The following is a 13,967-nucleotide window of genomic DNA, read 5'->3' as shown; positions in this document are numbered from 1 at the left end:
ATCAGTAGAAATGAACTGCAATTTATCAGCCAAGCTGTTTCATAGAAGCCGCAAATATTCAAATAAATTTCAGAGTTACAACATAGTCACTTCACACTGTTTCTGTCAGTACAATTGTTGTTCAGCTGGAGAGATAGATTCCTGCTAGTTTCTACTCCATCATCTTCCCTAACATCATGCCTGACTTATGTTTTAAAAGGATAACTCTGGCTGCTATATTGAATGTGGACCATATGGTAGTATGGACACCAGTTAGAAAATTATTGCAGTAGGGATGAAATGTTAAGCATAATAAATATAATTAACGCTGCAGAATGTTATGTATGAAAGTTGTTAAGAGAGTAAATCCTAAGGGTTCTCATCACAAGGGAAAAATTATTTTCTATTTCTTTAATATTGTATTATATTAGATGATGGTTGTTCCCTAAACTTATTGTGGTGATCTTTTCTTGATGTATGTAAGTCAAATCATTATGCTGTACACCTTAGACTTATGCAGTGCTGTATTTCGATTATATCTCAATAAAACTGGAAAGAAAAGAATGGTAAATACTAGGTTTGAATATTATATTAATATCTTGTTTCTTTACAAAAAACAAAGTTAATGAAGTAATTCAGGAGAGAGATTGTGGTGACTTGCACCAGAGTGGTAGTGGGGAGATGATGAGAAGTTTCGAATTCTGGATCTATTTTGGAGGTAAAGCCAGAGGATTTCTGAAAGGATTGAATGTGGAGAGAGAAAGAGTGTGAGAGAGAGAAAGGAGTCAAGGTTAGTGTCAGTTTTTTGGATCAAAACAACTGGATGATAAATTTGCCATCAACTAAGATGGAGCAAAATCAGGAGCACATAGAGCTTGAGATGTCTATGTGACATGTATGTAGAAATAGGCATCTGAAGTTCAAGAGTGAAGTCTGATCTAGAAATATAAATTTGTGAACAATGACACAGAGGTGGAATTTAAACGTGAGACCAGATAACATCACCAAAGAAGTGAGTATAAATGGAAAAGACAACAAAGGATCAAATCCTGGGGCACCCTAACATAAATAGGTGAGGAAAGAGAGAACAAATGAGCAAAATTAACCAAGAGTGACCAGTGAGGTAGGAAAACTATCAAGAGAGTGCTATGTCTTAACAACTTATTGACCAGAGACCTCTTAATACGTCTTTTTTTACCCAAACGTTATTGACCGGAGACGTTTCACTATTCACTTACATAACAAATCTCCGGCCACAGGCATTAGTTTTTGCAAAAATCCGCCAGTCAATAATGTGTTAAAAGACAACATAAAAGATTATTTCAAGGAGGAGAGAGTGAGGAACCCTGTGATGTACTTCTGATAAAAAAAAATGAGGACTAAAGTTTGACCATAGGAGGGCACCATGTAGAATCCATTAGTGATTTAATGAGAGTAGTTTTGGTTAAGCGATGGGGATAAAAGTTCCATTGGAATGGATTTAAAAAGCATGGAAGGAGAGGAATTACTGACAATGGGTATCAACAACAATTTTGAGGAAGTTTTCCACAAAGGAGAGCAAAAATTTAGGTAATTGGTTGCATGAAGTGGACCAAGAGTAAATATTTCAGGATGGAAAACTAATAGTATGTATGTTCAGCAGTTGGGAACAATCCAATGGAGACTGTATCACTGATGTTGTAGAGGAAAGAGAAGGAAGGACTGTTGCTGGGAAAATACCCGGTGAGAGGTGATGGGATTTAGTGCACAGGTTGAGAGAGTGCTTCTTGACAGGAGCTTGGACAGTTCATCTAAGTCATAAGAAGGCAGGAAGATGGCATCTTGGTAGAGATGCCGGCAGTGGTGGGAGTCTGGTGTTTCACTTCTGGTTGCTTGAATTTTCTTAAGAGGAGGGCAAGGTCATCAGCTGAGAGTGAAGACAGGAGATGAAGTGAAGATGAAAGAGTTGTTTGGGAGAGTTACTTGAATAAAGAACTATAGTCTTATCGCCAGACGGGATTAAGTTTCATTTACAGTTTATGTCACAAGATTAAAATGAGACCACCACCATGATCACATCATTTACTCCAGTTACATTCAATTGCACAGAGGGTTGGATCTAACCTCTGCCATGTTTTTTGTCAACTGAGTACAATGAAGCAAAACAGGAGCAAGGGAGTTGAGGATGTGTACCGGGGGTGATTAAAATGACTGACCATAAATTTAAATGGGAGAAAGGACATGAACTGGAGAATGGACAGTGGAAGAGTGGCAGAATAACAGATCAGAAGTCCTAGAGGCAAAGGACTGTTAGAAATAGCATACTGAAGGAAGAGGTGTAAAGATCTGTGCTGTGGCCAGAAAGTAGAATGGATGAGTGATTATGAAAGATTTACTATGAGTAAAAATGACAAGGTAGGGTATGACCCTGACAGCATGTGACTAATAGAGGGGAAGAACCAGATCATCGTAGAGGGTATGAGTCTGTTTTCTTACCAGTGCAGAGCTTGGGACAGAGTAAAAACTCAATGAACATCTGTTGAATGAATGGGGGATGACTGACAACCACCTCCAGGCAATTCTGACTGATTTCCTATCTTCTCTGTTCCATCCCAATTGCTCTCAGTCCAGGATTGCTCAGGCAAAATTGTTTTAGATCAATGAGAATTAGCACAGGTGACCCTTGGTACAACTTCTAATAGTGGCTCTTTTTCTTTTAGTGAATATTTAACATTTTCTTGTGCAGAGGCTTCCAGAATCCAGGGGGGTTCCAACTCTCACCTGCTCCCGCATCTCCTCCAACTCCCAAAACCTTCTCTGGGAAAGGAATAATATTGCTTGTTTACACATCAGTATGAATAATCTCCAAGAAAGGGATACATTTAAATTGGGGTAATAAAATGTTTGGCCCCTGTGAAAACATTTTAGGTGTCCGGAAGACAGAGGGTGGCATCTGTGGTCAGGAGAACTTGTGTTTTTTAAATCAGGCCAGGGATGCACAGCTGCCTCGCTGGCCTTTGCGCTAGGTGTGCCCTGGGTGGGAGTGGTGGGTCAGTGGGAAATTCCTACCATAGACCAGTCTGCTTCCCTTTTCTTCCCTCTATTCTGAGAACACAGGCTGCAGTCCTGATGCAGCAATCCCAAAATGTGTGTGAGCATCCCTACACAGGGAAGAGAAGGTGTGGTGGCTCAGAGAGGCCTCACACACACTTCACCCCATCTACGCCCCGCAATGGCTCTCAAAGGACAAACTTCTGCGAGGTGGGCCAAGGTCCAACAATAATAATGTTGTCAACTTTTTTCTTTAATTTCTGTTTTAATTAACTCTACTGAGGTGTAATTTACATACTGTATATATATATTTCAAGAGTAAAATTTGATGAGTTTTGTAACTAACACCCTAATCAAGGCACAAAACACTGCCATCAACCCATACATTTCCCTTGTGCTCCTCTGCAGTCAATTCTCCCCTACCTCCACCCCAGGAAACTGTGGCTCTGTTTTCTGACACTATAGATGAGTGTGGCTTGTTCTGGAAACTTCTATGACTGAAGTCATACAATATGTCCTGTTGGGGTCTAGCTTATTTCACTCAACATAATGGCTTTTGAGATTCACCCATGTTGCCACTTCTTTCTCTTTATTACTGATTAGTATCCCATTGAATGGATATACCGCAATTTATTTACCTGTTCACCTAATGATGATCATTTGTGTTGTTGATATTTTTTTTATTTTTAAAATGAATCTGCAGTAATTATGCTTCGTTAAGTACCATTAATGAAATTATTAAATAGGTGCTAAGCTAGGCCTGGGAGACACCGACCACTACTGCCATGCACGACTGGCAAGAAAAATAAAGTCAATAGATGGAAATGTTTAATACTTGTCTCCTTTACATTTTCTTTAGCCCAGGTCCCTCTTTCCATTGTCTCCACTGATGAGCTTAAGAAGACGACAGAACAAATGGCCAAACTGCCAATGAGGTGTGACGGGGACTCAAGGACCATCCCAGAGTCTTGGCTTGCCTGTTTGCTGTGAGGTTTTGTTTGTTTGTTTTGAATACTTTGGTTTGTTTGTTTGTTTTGAATACTTTGGTTTGAATACTTTGGTTTGATTTTTACATCATGTGTTAACATGGTTGCCCCAGTTTTAAGTGGGAATGGGGTTACTCAGGAGTTCTTGGTGATCTGCCAGGTGGCCTATCGACTATACTAGTTTATAGAGAGTCAAGTTCTGCAGAGGCTACCATGAGTTGGGTTCTGCTTGCCTAGGACTCCAGCCCCATTACCCCTGTCTAATGAAGCCAGTTTGGAGAACATCAGACCTTGATAGAACTACATCAGAACCCCTCTGAAAATCCATTTAAATTCTCCAATGCAATTATATGCACTCTGAAAGAAAAAGAAAACCAAACCCTGCATTTCTTGAACAGCATGGTCCCCAAATGCAAGTCGACCACTTCATCTGGTGCTCAAGGGAAGCAACAGCCAGATCTGTGTTCTGGAGATAAAAGTGTCTGAGTGGGACTTAGGAAGAAACTGTACAATATTCTCCAAATTGTGTGTTTTGCACTTTATGGGAGACTTAAGGTATCTTTAAGGGTAGCATCGACAATGCAGGAGTTTTACATTATGTGCCGGCTTGGTATAAGATGTTATTCCCCTGAAAGCCCTTTCGCTTACACTTCGACTTTTATTATTTCGTTTGATCCTCGCACCCACCCTATGGAGAAACAGGGAAACTGTTGGTATCCCATTTTGCAAATGAGAATGCTGAAACACAGAGTAAGGAGCTATCTTACTGGGGCCAGAGCAAGCTGGGACCAGGTGAGCGGGTGACCAGAGTCATTGCAAACTGCAGCATGGAATCTTCGTGGTTTATTTAAAATGTTGATTTTGTTTTCATTACGGGCTTTTTGCATTAATTTTGATTTTTATAAATCGTGTTAAAATATTACTTAGCTTGATTACTGAATCTTTTGCACCCCACGCTAGTGCCTCATTTGCCTAGTCTGGCCCTGCTGACTCGATGCATTAGCTTGAATCCTATGAAGTATTTATTTATCAACTATCAAATGGGATGAATATCAGTAATTTCCTATTGTTCAACCTCCTGGATCCTCCCAGGATGGAGTCCCGAGGGCTCACACAGGTCTCCGTGCTGCCTGTGACTGCTTTATTATTCTGCATAGCAGTCCTCAGCCTGGCTGTGCATTAGAACCAACCATGAGGCTTCTTATTAAAACCAGAATCTCAGGCTGGGGTGGGGGAATGGCATGTGTGTTTTCAGAAAGCTCATCTGGTATGAACTTCTGGATTATAGCCCTTGGATTAAACTAGATTTAAACCAAGCTATAGAGGCAGGAAGTCCTGGATTTGCATTCTGGTGTCATTACTTTCTAACCACAAGATCAGAGGCAAGTTACAAGTTATTGGGAGTTTTGAGTAATGTATATGTGTTAATCCTTCTATGAGCTATTACTTTGTGCTGAGGTTCAGAGAAGCTAAGGCAATCACCCAAGGTCACACAGCAAACTAATGAAAGAGTTGGGTTTGGGTCCCAAGTCTGTTTGATCCCAGAGCCAGAGCTAAATGACAAAACCTGACATCCACTAAATGCTCCCTCCAAAGAAGGCTGCACTCGGTAATTAACACACAGCATTTTCCAAAGTGTCCCTTCTGCACCCCCACGAATGAGGACTGCCCTTGGTCAGAGCTGATCTGACCAGGCGGAGAGAGGAGGCACCCTTTTGTCAGGGGATTTCCTGACCACAGGGGAGGCCCTTACAGCCCCTGCCCTCTTGGGGGGTACCCCCCCTAAACTTGTGACTGGAGCTGCCAGCTGCCTTCATTTCCTCACTGCCAATTCTCTCCTTTAACTTTGTCTGTCCTGGCTTCTGCTCCTAGCCCTCAGCCCAAACCGGTGACCTCCTGAATGTTGAAATGTGGGTACAATGGGGACCCCTGCCTTGTGGGGCGCTGCCAGTAACTCTCTTTCCTGACTTTCTTACCCCTTTACTTTCTGCCATGCCACAGGCCAAAGAAAGCGACTTGACCTAACTCGTCTCCTGCCACCTCACCTCTCATGTCCCAAATAGTCCAGTGGTCCATGGTCCCCAAGCATCCGGCCACGGTGAGGCTCCACTTGCCATCTTTCCCACCTGCAAGGCCCTCACCTTATTCTGCTCTACAGGTGACCCTCCAAGTCATCCCTTTAAACCCAGATCTGATGGAAAAGCTCCTTGTGGCATTCCCAGCCCTGCCTTCTCTGCCTCCGGGCCACCTCTGTCCTCCTAGGTGCTCCAATCACCAACAGCGATTTTCTGGAATTCAGTTGCATCCATGATCATCCTGCATACTAGACTGAGCTCCTTTAAGGCAAAGGCTGTTTCCTTCATCTCCCTGGACACAGTGGGTTCACAATGTCTCTAGTGATAACAGCAGCAACGTGGTGTTAGTGTTCATCCTGGCCACCTTATACCATTTAAATCATTTAATGCACACAAAAATCACTACCACCTTCCTTATTTTACAAACAAGGAAAGTGAGGTGCTCAAAGCTAACATGACTTGCCCATGGTCACACAGCTGCCTGCAGGAGGTGGAATTGGAACTCAGGCATTCGAGATTTTAGAGCCTGTGTCTTAAGTACCGTGCTATACAACCTCCCTGGTAGGGAGTGCCCGGTGTAGGGGACAGAGCAAAGGGGTTTCTCTTAAGTAGCTCAGATCTTACTGGGGCCAGAGCAAGCACACATACACAGAGAACACAGGAAAGCTATGAGAGGAAATATAATTAAATACTAAAATGTATGGGGTAGAGCCATGCGCTTCCAACTTGAATGTGTACATACACCACCTGGGGACCTTTTTAAACTGTGGATTTGGATTCAGTCTTTGTGGGGTGGGACCTGAGACTCTGCCTTTATAAAAAATTCCCAAGTGCTGGTGATGAGGCTGGTCCATGGCCCACACTTTGAGTAGCAAGGCTGAACTCTAAGGGCGGAAGTAGGTCAGAGGAGGCAGGTTTCACTGTGGGTTGGAGAGGTCCCACAACAATAAGCTGGGTCTGGGATGATGGCAGGGCCTGGACAGATGGAGAAAGTGCGGGGGGTCATCGGCTCTGCTCTCAGGGTCCTGGGACCAAGCAGCTGCACTAAGCAGGAGCTCCACATGTGAATAGCCCATTTTTGAGAAATGCCTAATTCTGATCATGTCAGGGAACATTTTGCAAATTCAGAAATCAGAGCCAAGGGAAGTGCTGTGTGCTACACCAGTAGCAGCAGTAGTTAAAAGGGAACAATCTTTCCGCGAGTGGTTCCTCTTGTGGGGAGCATTTCTGCTGGCTCCAGGACTTTGGCCATCTATAAAGTTTAGCAACGGAAAATGAGGAAATTCTCAAGGAGAAAGAGCTCTCAGCTAGCGCCGGAGAAAGAACGACTCTGGACCAAACCATGCTGTCTACAATGGAGACCTTTGAACTTAATGGTAAAGTACTAGTCCCCAGTAATGACACTGCCTGTGATGTAGTCTTTCTCTTGGCGGCATAAGAATAGACAAGTCCATTGAAAGTCTAGGTCTGCACCTTAGAGAGTCAATAATACAGTTCTGCAATGCTTCCATGCTTCCACTGGAAATTTGTATAATGCTAGTAATAGATGCTGTGTCTTTAGCATACAGGGTTTTTTTTTTTTAGCTTCATGACTCTTTAAATTGTATTTAAATATTTTCCCTTCAATTAATGCTAATGCTTATTGTATGTCCCTCCTTTTTATTAGTGTCTCATTCTGACACACAGGTTATGTTTGTGACGTGTGTGATGAAAGGACAATGCAAAACAAGAGGGATGAAAAAGTTCCACAGAACTGAAGCCAAGTGTCATACTTATTTAATGCAATTCTGTTAAAATTCTTTAAGATGTCTTCTGTGAAAACTCATGTGTTCCTCAGAAAGTGTGTTCTCCAGTTGGTGGGGGCTAGGGTATGTTATGGCTTCATAATTAGTTTGCCTTAGATTAAACTCAGATTTTAAAAATTCAGTCAACTGTTGTTTTATTTTCTCCCTCAGTGTTAACACAGGTGACGCATTTTTTTTTAACATCTTTATTGGAATTTAATTGCTTTACAATGGTGTGTTAGTTTCTGCTTTATAACAAAGTGAATCAGTTATACATATACATATGTTCCCATATCTCTTCCCTCTTGCGTCTCCCTCCCTCCCACCCTCCCTATCCCACCCCTCTAGGTGGTCACAAACCACCGAACTGATCTCCCTGCGCTATGCGGCTGCTTCCCACTAGCTATCTATTTATGCTTGGTAGTGTATATATGTCCATGCCCCACTCTCTCACTTTGTCACAGCTTACCCTTCCCCCTCCCCATATCCTCAAGTCCATTCTCTAGTAGGTCTGTGTCTTTATTCCTGTCCTGCCCCTAGGTTCTTCATGATCTTTTTTTTTTTCTTAGATTCCATATATATGTGTTAGCATATGGTATTTGTTTTTCGCTTTCTGACTTACTTCACTCTGTATGACAGACTCTAGGTCCGTCCACCTCACTACAAATATCTCAGTTTCATTCCTTTTCATGGCTGAGTAATATTCCATTGTATATATGTGCCACATCTTCTTTATCCATTCATCCGATGATGGACACTTAGGTTGCTTCTAGAATTTGTAGCATTCAAAGTCACTGGTGAGTGCTTCCCACAGGGGATCTCTGATTTCCTATTTCAGAATATCCTCTTGGACCTGTTTCCCAAGTTGATCAGTCTTTCCCACTCCCACTCTCTTTTCTGGACACTGTATGTGCAGGAACAACTGCAGCTCTGTCCCCGGGCTTGACTGTCCCTCTCGTCCAGGGTCTGTTTGTTCAGGTCAGTGGCTGGAATTATGGGTGTACAAAGATTAAGGGTCCAGTGTTCTGCCTTTAGGTGTGCACAGTGGGGTAACAAAGAAGGCAGGAGTGCAAATGACTTTAATAATTGTTGTTTATTCAGAACTTTGGAGAAGGCAGCGTTCTGGACACATGACTTTTTAAGATACTAACAATGTTCAAGCAAAGTCAGGTGATCAAACAGATTTGGCACCTACTACATGCTGGGCACGGCACTCAGCACTGAGAAAATAGACATGGATTAACCCGGCCTCTGGCCCCAGGGAGCCCACAGTCATGTTGGATGGAGGGCGGCAGAGAGAGCCTATTCATAACCCATTTCGATACAATTCATTACTGGCTGTCACTGAGATTTGCACAGGACTTTATGGACAGATCTAAGTTGATGTGGGACCCTGGAGGGCAGAGCTGAGACCTCTTCTAAAGTTTAATGGCTAACAAGGATTCGTTAGAGAAAGGAGATGGAGGCTGGGGCAGGGGTAGGGCACAACCTGTTTATGATACCTTCCCGAGGAATATTCAGAAAAAATACAAATAGCTCCATATTGTTGGGTCAAAATTGGGTGGGGAAGCTCAGTGGGGATTGAGACAAGGACCAGTTAATTTGGACTTTATCCTAAGGGTGTCTACTGAAAAAAAAGAAAAAAGCACAGTGTGAGAGACGTGAGTTAAGTTTTACTTGGGACAAAATGAGGACTATAGCCCGGGAGACAGAATTTCAGATAGCTCTGAGAAACTGCTCCAAAGAGGCAGGGGGGAAGGGCAGTGTTATATATGACTTTAGTGAAGGGGGGATGTGCAGTCAAGCGCACATGTTGGCAGAAGCTCGCTGCTAGTCAAAAGGAGCAGATGTCACTGCTAATGATTTTAGTGCTTTTCTAAATACGAGGAGATGCAAGAATTGGGCTCATAAAATCTTCTCCTGAAAATATCTAACTATCTGAAGACCTGTTCTGCCAGTTTTTCCCAGAGCGCAGAGGGCCTCGTTCCTGATCTCCACCCTGACCTCCTTTCAGGGGGTGCTGAAGGTCAGCCTCAGAGGTGGCTCATGATTTAATCCTTATAGAGGTAGCTGGCAAGTGCCAATTTGTAAGTGGCAAGGGCAATGGGGAGCTTTGAAGAGACTGAAGTTGGGCTGAGAGGCAGTGATCTGCACTTGAGATTACTCACCCTCATAGATGGGGGACGAGTTGGAAAGAGTAACCCTGAGGACAGAGAGGAGCTTGGCAGCAAGAGATGATGTGAGGCAGTGGGTGTGTGGAAGGAAAACAGAATGTTCTGGAGAAATTTTAGAAGTCAAATCAGGGACTTCCCTGGTGGTCCAGTGGCTAAGACTGCGTGCTTCCAATGCAGGGGGCCTGGGTTCAATCCCAGGTCAGGGAACTAGATCCCACGTTCCACAACTAAGATCCCATATGCAGCAATGAAGATCCCACGTGCTGCAACCAAGACCTGGTGCAGCCAAATAAATAAATAAATATATTTTTTAAAAAAGTCAAATCAGTAGGACTATAGTGGGGGGACAAGGCAAGTGACGATGATACAAGAGTCAAGGGTGAATCCCAGATTTCTGACTGGGGTTATAGATACCACGAAGTAAAAATCTAACCCCAAACCAAAATCGCTCCAGTTTGGATGGAACACTTTCCTAAATGCATTCACAACTTCTATCTCCTCATACAAAGAACATATGGAACTTACTAGATGAGTGCCCTCCTGGTCAGTGCTCACTGTGAAGCTCTGTAACACAGTCACCCCCTCAGGGCTTTACTGAGATGAAAAAAACTACTTACTTTAGCACTAAAGGGCTCCAGCCTCGTTTACCTGTCTATCTATTCATCTATCTGTCTGTCTATCTATCTACCTACCTAGCTCTGTGTAGGCTGAAGATTGCTTTAGTTTTCTGAAGAGCCACCATAGACTGCTGGCTCTTGCTGCCCTGAAGGTCCAACGAAACCCCAGGTCTTCCCTTATGAACCAGTATCAGCCCCTCTCCCCTTCAACAATGGAGCATTTGAGCCTGAAGGAGAGAATTCACTTTTGTCTCTATGGACCATATCTTTCTGGGATGCGCTCCTTTCACCTTCTTGAAAATATGAGCATCTGTCTGGCTCAGGTTTTCCTGTCAGTCTCCTGATGTGTCTGGTTTCTCAAGTTCTGTTACCACATCGGCAAACTTTTGCCGGTCTGTGGAATGTAATCTGGCCCTCTCACCCAAAGCCCTCAACTATTTCAGGTCTCGCACCTTTCTTCATGATATTTCTTCCCACCAATTTCCATCTGAAGAGCATCCTTCCTGACAGAGAAGACCCCAAAAAATACAAATTATGAAAGAAAGTTATGGGGTCTTTTTGTTGTTTGTTTTAATTAACGCTAAGCATTGGCTCCAACATTGGACCTAGCTGTCCCTTCTTCCTGCTCTGAAGTTAATTTTAAATATTCTGCTAACAAACCTTAACCCTGGAGTCTATGCATGGTCAGCCTTGATGATATGACTACTTTCATTTCATGCCATTGTTCTGACTTTATTTTTTGTCGTGTCACTAGTTCTTAGAATTTTTTAAAAATCTGACTTTACCCAGAGGTGTTTTTTCACTTTTTATTGTGAAATAATTGTAAATTGTAAAAATCTGACTTTACCCAGAGGTGTTTTTTTCACTTTTTATTGTGAAATAATTGTAAATTTTTGCAATTGAAAGTTGCGAAAAACAAATGTACAGGGAAGTCTTTGTGACCTTCACCCATTTCCCCCTAGTGATAACGTCTTGCATAGCTCTAGTACAATATGACAACCAGGAAACTGATGTTGGTACAACCCACAGAGCTTATTTAGATTTCTTTAGTTTTACACACACTCATTTGTGTGTGTGAATGTAGTTCTCTACAATTTTATCCGATGTGTGTACTTGTGTAACCATCACCAAAATCAAGATATGGATCAATTCCATCACCACAAAAATCTCCCTCATGATACTTTTTCATAGACGCACGTACCCTCTCTCCCCGCCCAGCCATCACTATCCCCCAGCAACCACTAATCAGTTCCTCCTTTCTATAATTTTGCTATTTAAAGAAAGTTATATAAATAGTTATATAAATAGTTACAGCATGTAACTTTTTAAAGATTGGCTTTTTTTCACATAGCATAATTCCCTTGAGATCCATCCAAGTTGTTGTGTGTATCAGTAGTTGGTTCTTTTATTAATGAGTATTATTAATGAGTATTATTCTATGATATGAATGTACACAGTTGGTTTAACTGTTCACCCATTGAAAGACATTTGGGTTGTTTTTCCAGTTTTGGGCTATTACAAATAAAGCTGCTATGACCATTTACATACAAGTTTTTGTGTAAGCACAAGTTTTCATGTCTCTGGCATAAATGCCCGAAAGTGCAATTGCTGGACTCTAAATATATGTTTAGTATTACAAAAAGCGGCTGATCTGTTTTTCCAGTGTGGATGTACCATTTTACATTCCCCCCAGCAGTGTACAACTGATTCGCAATCCTTGCCAGCAATTGGTATTATTACTATTTTTATTTTAGCCGTTTGGATAGACATGTAATAGTGACACATCATTGTAATTTTAATTTGTATTTTCCTAATAGCTAATGACGTTCCTAATAGCTAATATCTTTTCATGTGTTCATTTGCTGTTTGTATACCCTCCTAAGTGAAATGTCTCTTCATGTCTTTTGCCAGTGTTTTAATTGGATTGTTTGTTTTTTGACTAAGCTAAACTAAAACTAAACATTTTGAGAATTCGTTATATACTCAAGATACAAGTCCTTTGCCAGGTACATAATTTGTAAATATTCTCTCTCAGTCTGCAATTTTTCATTTCATCCTCTTAACAAAGTCTTTTGCAAAGCGAAAGTATTTAATTCTATTGAGGTCCAATTTATTGATTTTTTCCTTTTATGGATTGTGCTTTTGGTGTCAAGTCTGAGAACTTTTCACTTAGCACTGGGTCCCGAAGATTTCTGCTATGCTTAATTCTAAAAGTTTTACAGTTTTACATTACAATATCATGGTTCATTTTGGGTTGATTTTTTAATCAGATGTGAAGTTTAGGTCACGGTTTGTGTGTTTTGCTTATGGATGTCCAACTGCTTCAACACCATCTGCTGAACCAACAGTCTTTTCTTCCTCCAGTAAATTACTTTTGCATCTTTGTCAAAAATCAGTTGGGCATACTTGTGTGGGTCTATTTCTGTGTTCTTTATTCTGCCCCATTAATCTGCATGTCTATCCCTGCCCCAATACCACACTGTCTTGATGATGTAGATTTATTGTAACTCTGAACATCAGGTAACATTATTTCTCACAATTTATTCTTCTTTTTCAAGATGATTTTAGCTATTCTGGGGCTTGTGCCTTTCCATATAAATTTTGGTATAAATTTATACCATCGAAAACCTTGCTGGGATTTTGTAGGAATTATATGACACCTCTAGATCAGTTTGAAAATTGACATCTTTATGTTCAGTCTTAAAATCTGTGAACATGGTATGTTTCTGCATTTATTTAGGTTTTTTTTTTTTAATGAGGATTTTGTAACTTTCAGCATACAGATCCTGTATACATTTTGTTAAATTTAATATCTAAATATTTCATTTTCTTTGGAGCAATTGTAAATGCCATTTTTAAAATATAAATTTATGTATTTAATTTATTTATTTTTGGCCGCATTGGGTCTTTGTTGCTGCACATAGGCTTTCTCTAGTTGTGGTAAGGGGGGGCTACTCTTTGTTGCAGAGCACGGGCTCTTGGCTCAAGGACTTCAGCAGTTGTGGCATGCTGGCTCGGTAGTTTTGGCTTGCAGGCTCTAGAGTGCAGGCTCAGTAGTTGCGGTGCACAAGCTTAGTTGCTCCGTGGCATGTGGGATCTTCCCAGACCCGTGTCCCCTGCATTGGCAGGCAGATTCTTAACCACTGCGCCAATGTGTCCCACCATTGTGTTTTAAATCTTGATTTGCACTTGTTTGCCAGTTGTATACAGAAAAAGGGAGTGAGAACAGACATCCTTGCCTTGTTCCCAGCCTAAGGAGGAAAGTTTTCTGTCTCACCATTAAGACTGAATGTAAGCTTTAGATAGCTTGTTGATGCTCTTT

The 13,967-nt window shown here is 41.7% G+C and overlaps 1 protein-coding gene across 2 annotated transcripts in view; it reads left to right on the top strand.

Annotated features, from left to right (window-relative positions):
• The first annotated feature begins 7,344 nt into the window (after window positions 1-7,344).
• MARCO (macrophage receptor with collagenous structure) overlaps window positions 7,345-13,967 on the top strand; it is a 33,376-nt gene continuing 26,753 nt past the window's right edge. For both annotated transcript variants that reach the window (XM_007169271.3, XM_007169272.3), the window contains exon 1: window positions 7,345-7,446. In XM_007169271.3, the coding sequence (XP_007169333.2) occupies window positions 7,413-7,446 (34 nt within the window). In that variant the 5' untranslated portion in view covers window positions 7,345-7,412. The remainder of the gene's footprint in view (window positions 7,447-13,967) is intronic.

Source organism: Balaenoptera acutorostrata, chromosome 8, assembly GCF_949987535.1.
Source record: "Balaenoptera acutorostrata chromosome 8, mBalAcu1.1, whole genome shotgun sequence".
Classification (NCBI taxonomy): Eukaryota; Metazoa; Chordata; class Mammalia; order Artiodactyla; family Balaenopteridae; genus Balaenoptera; species Balaenoptera acutorostrata.
The sequence above is the reverse complement of the archived record's forward strand: the minus strand, read 5'-3'. Positions and strand labels throughout refer to the sequence as shown.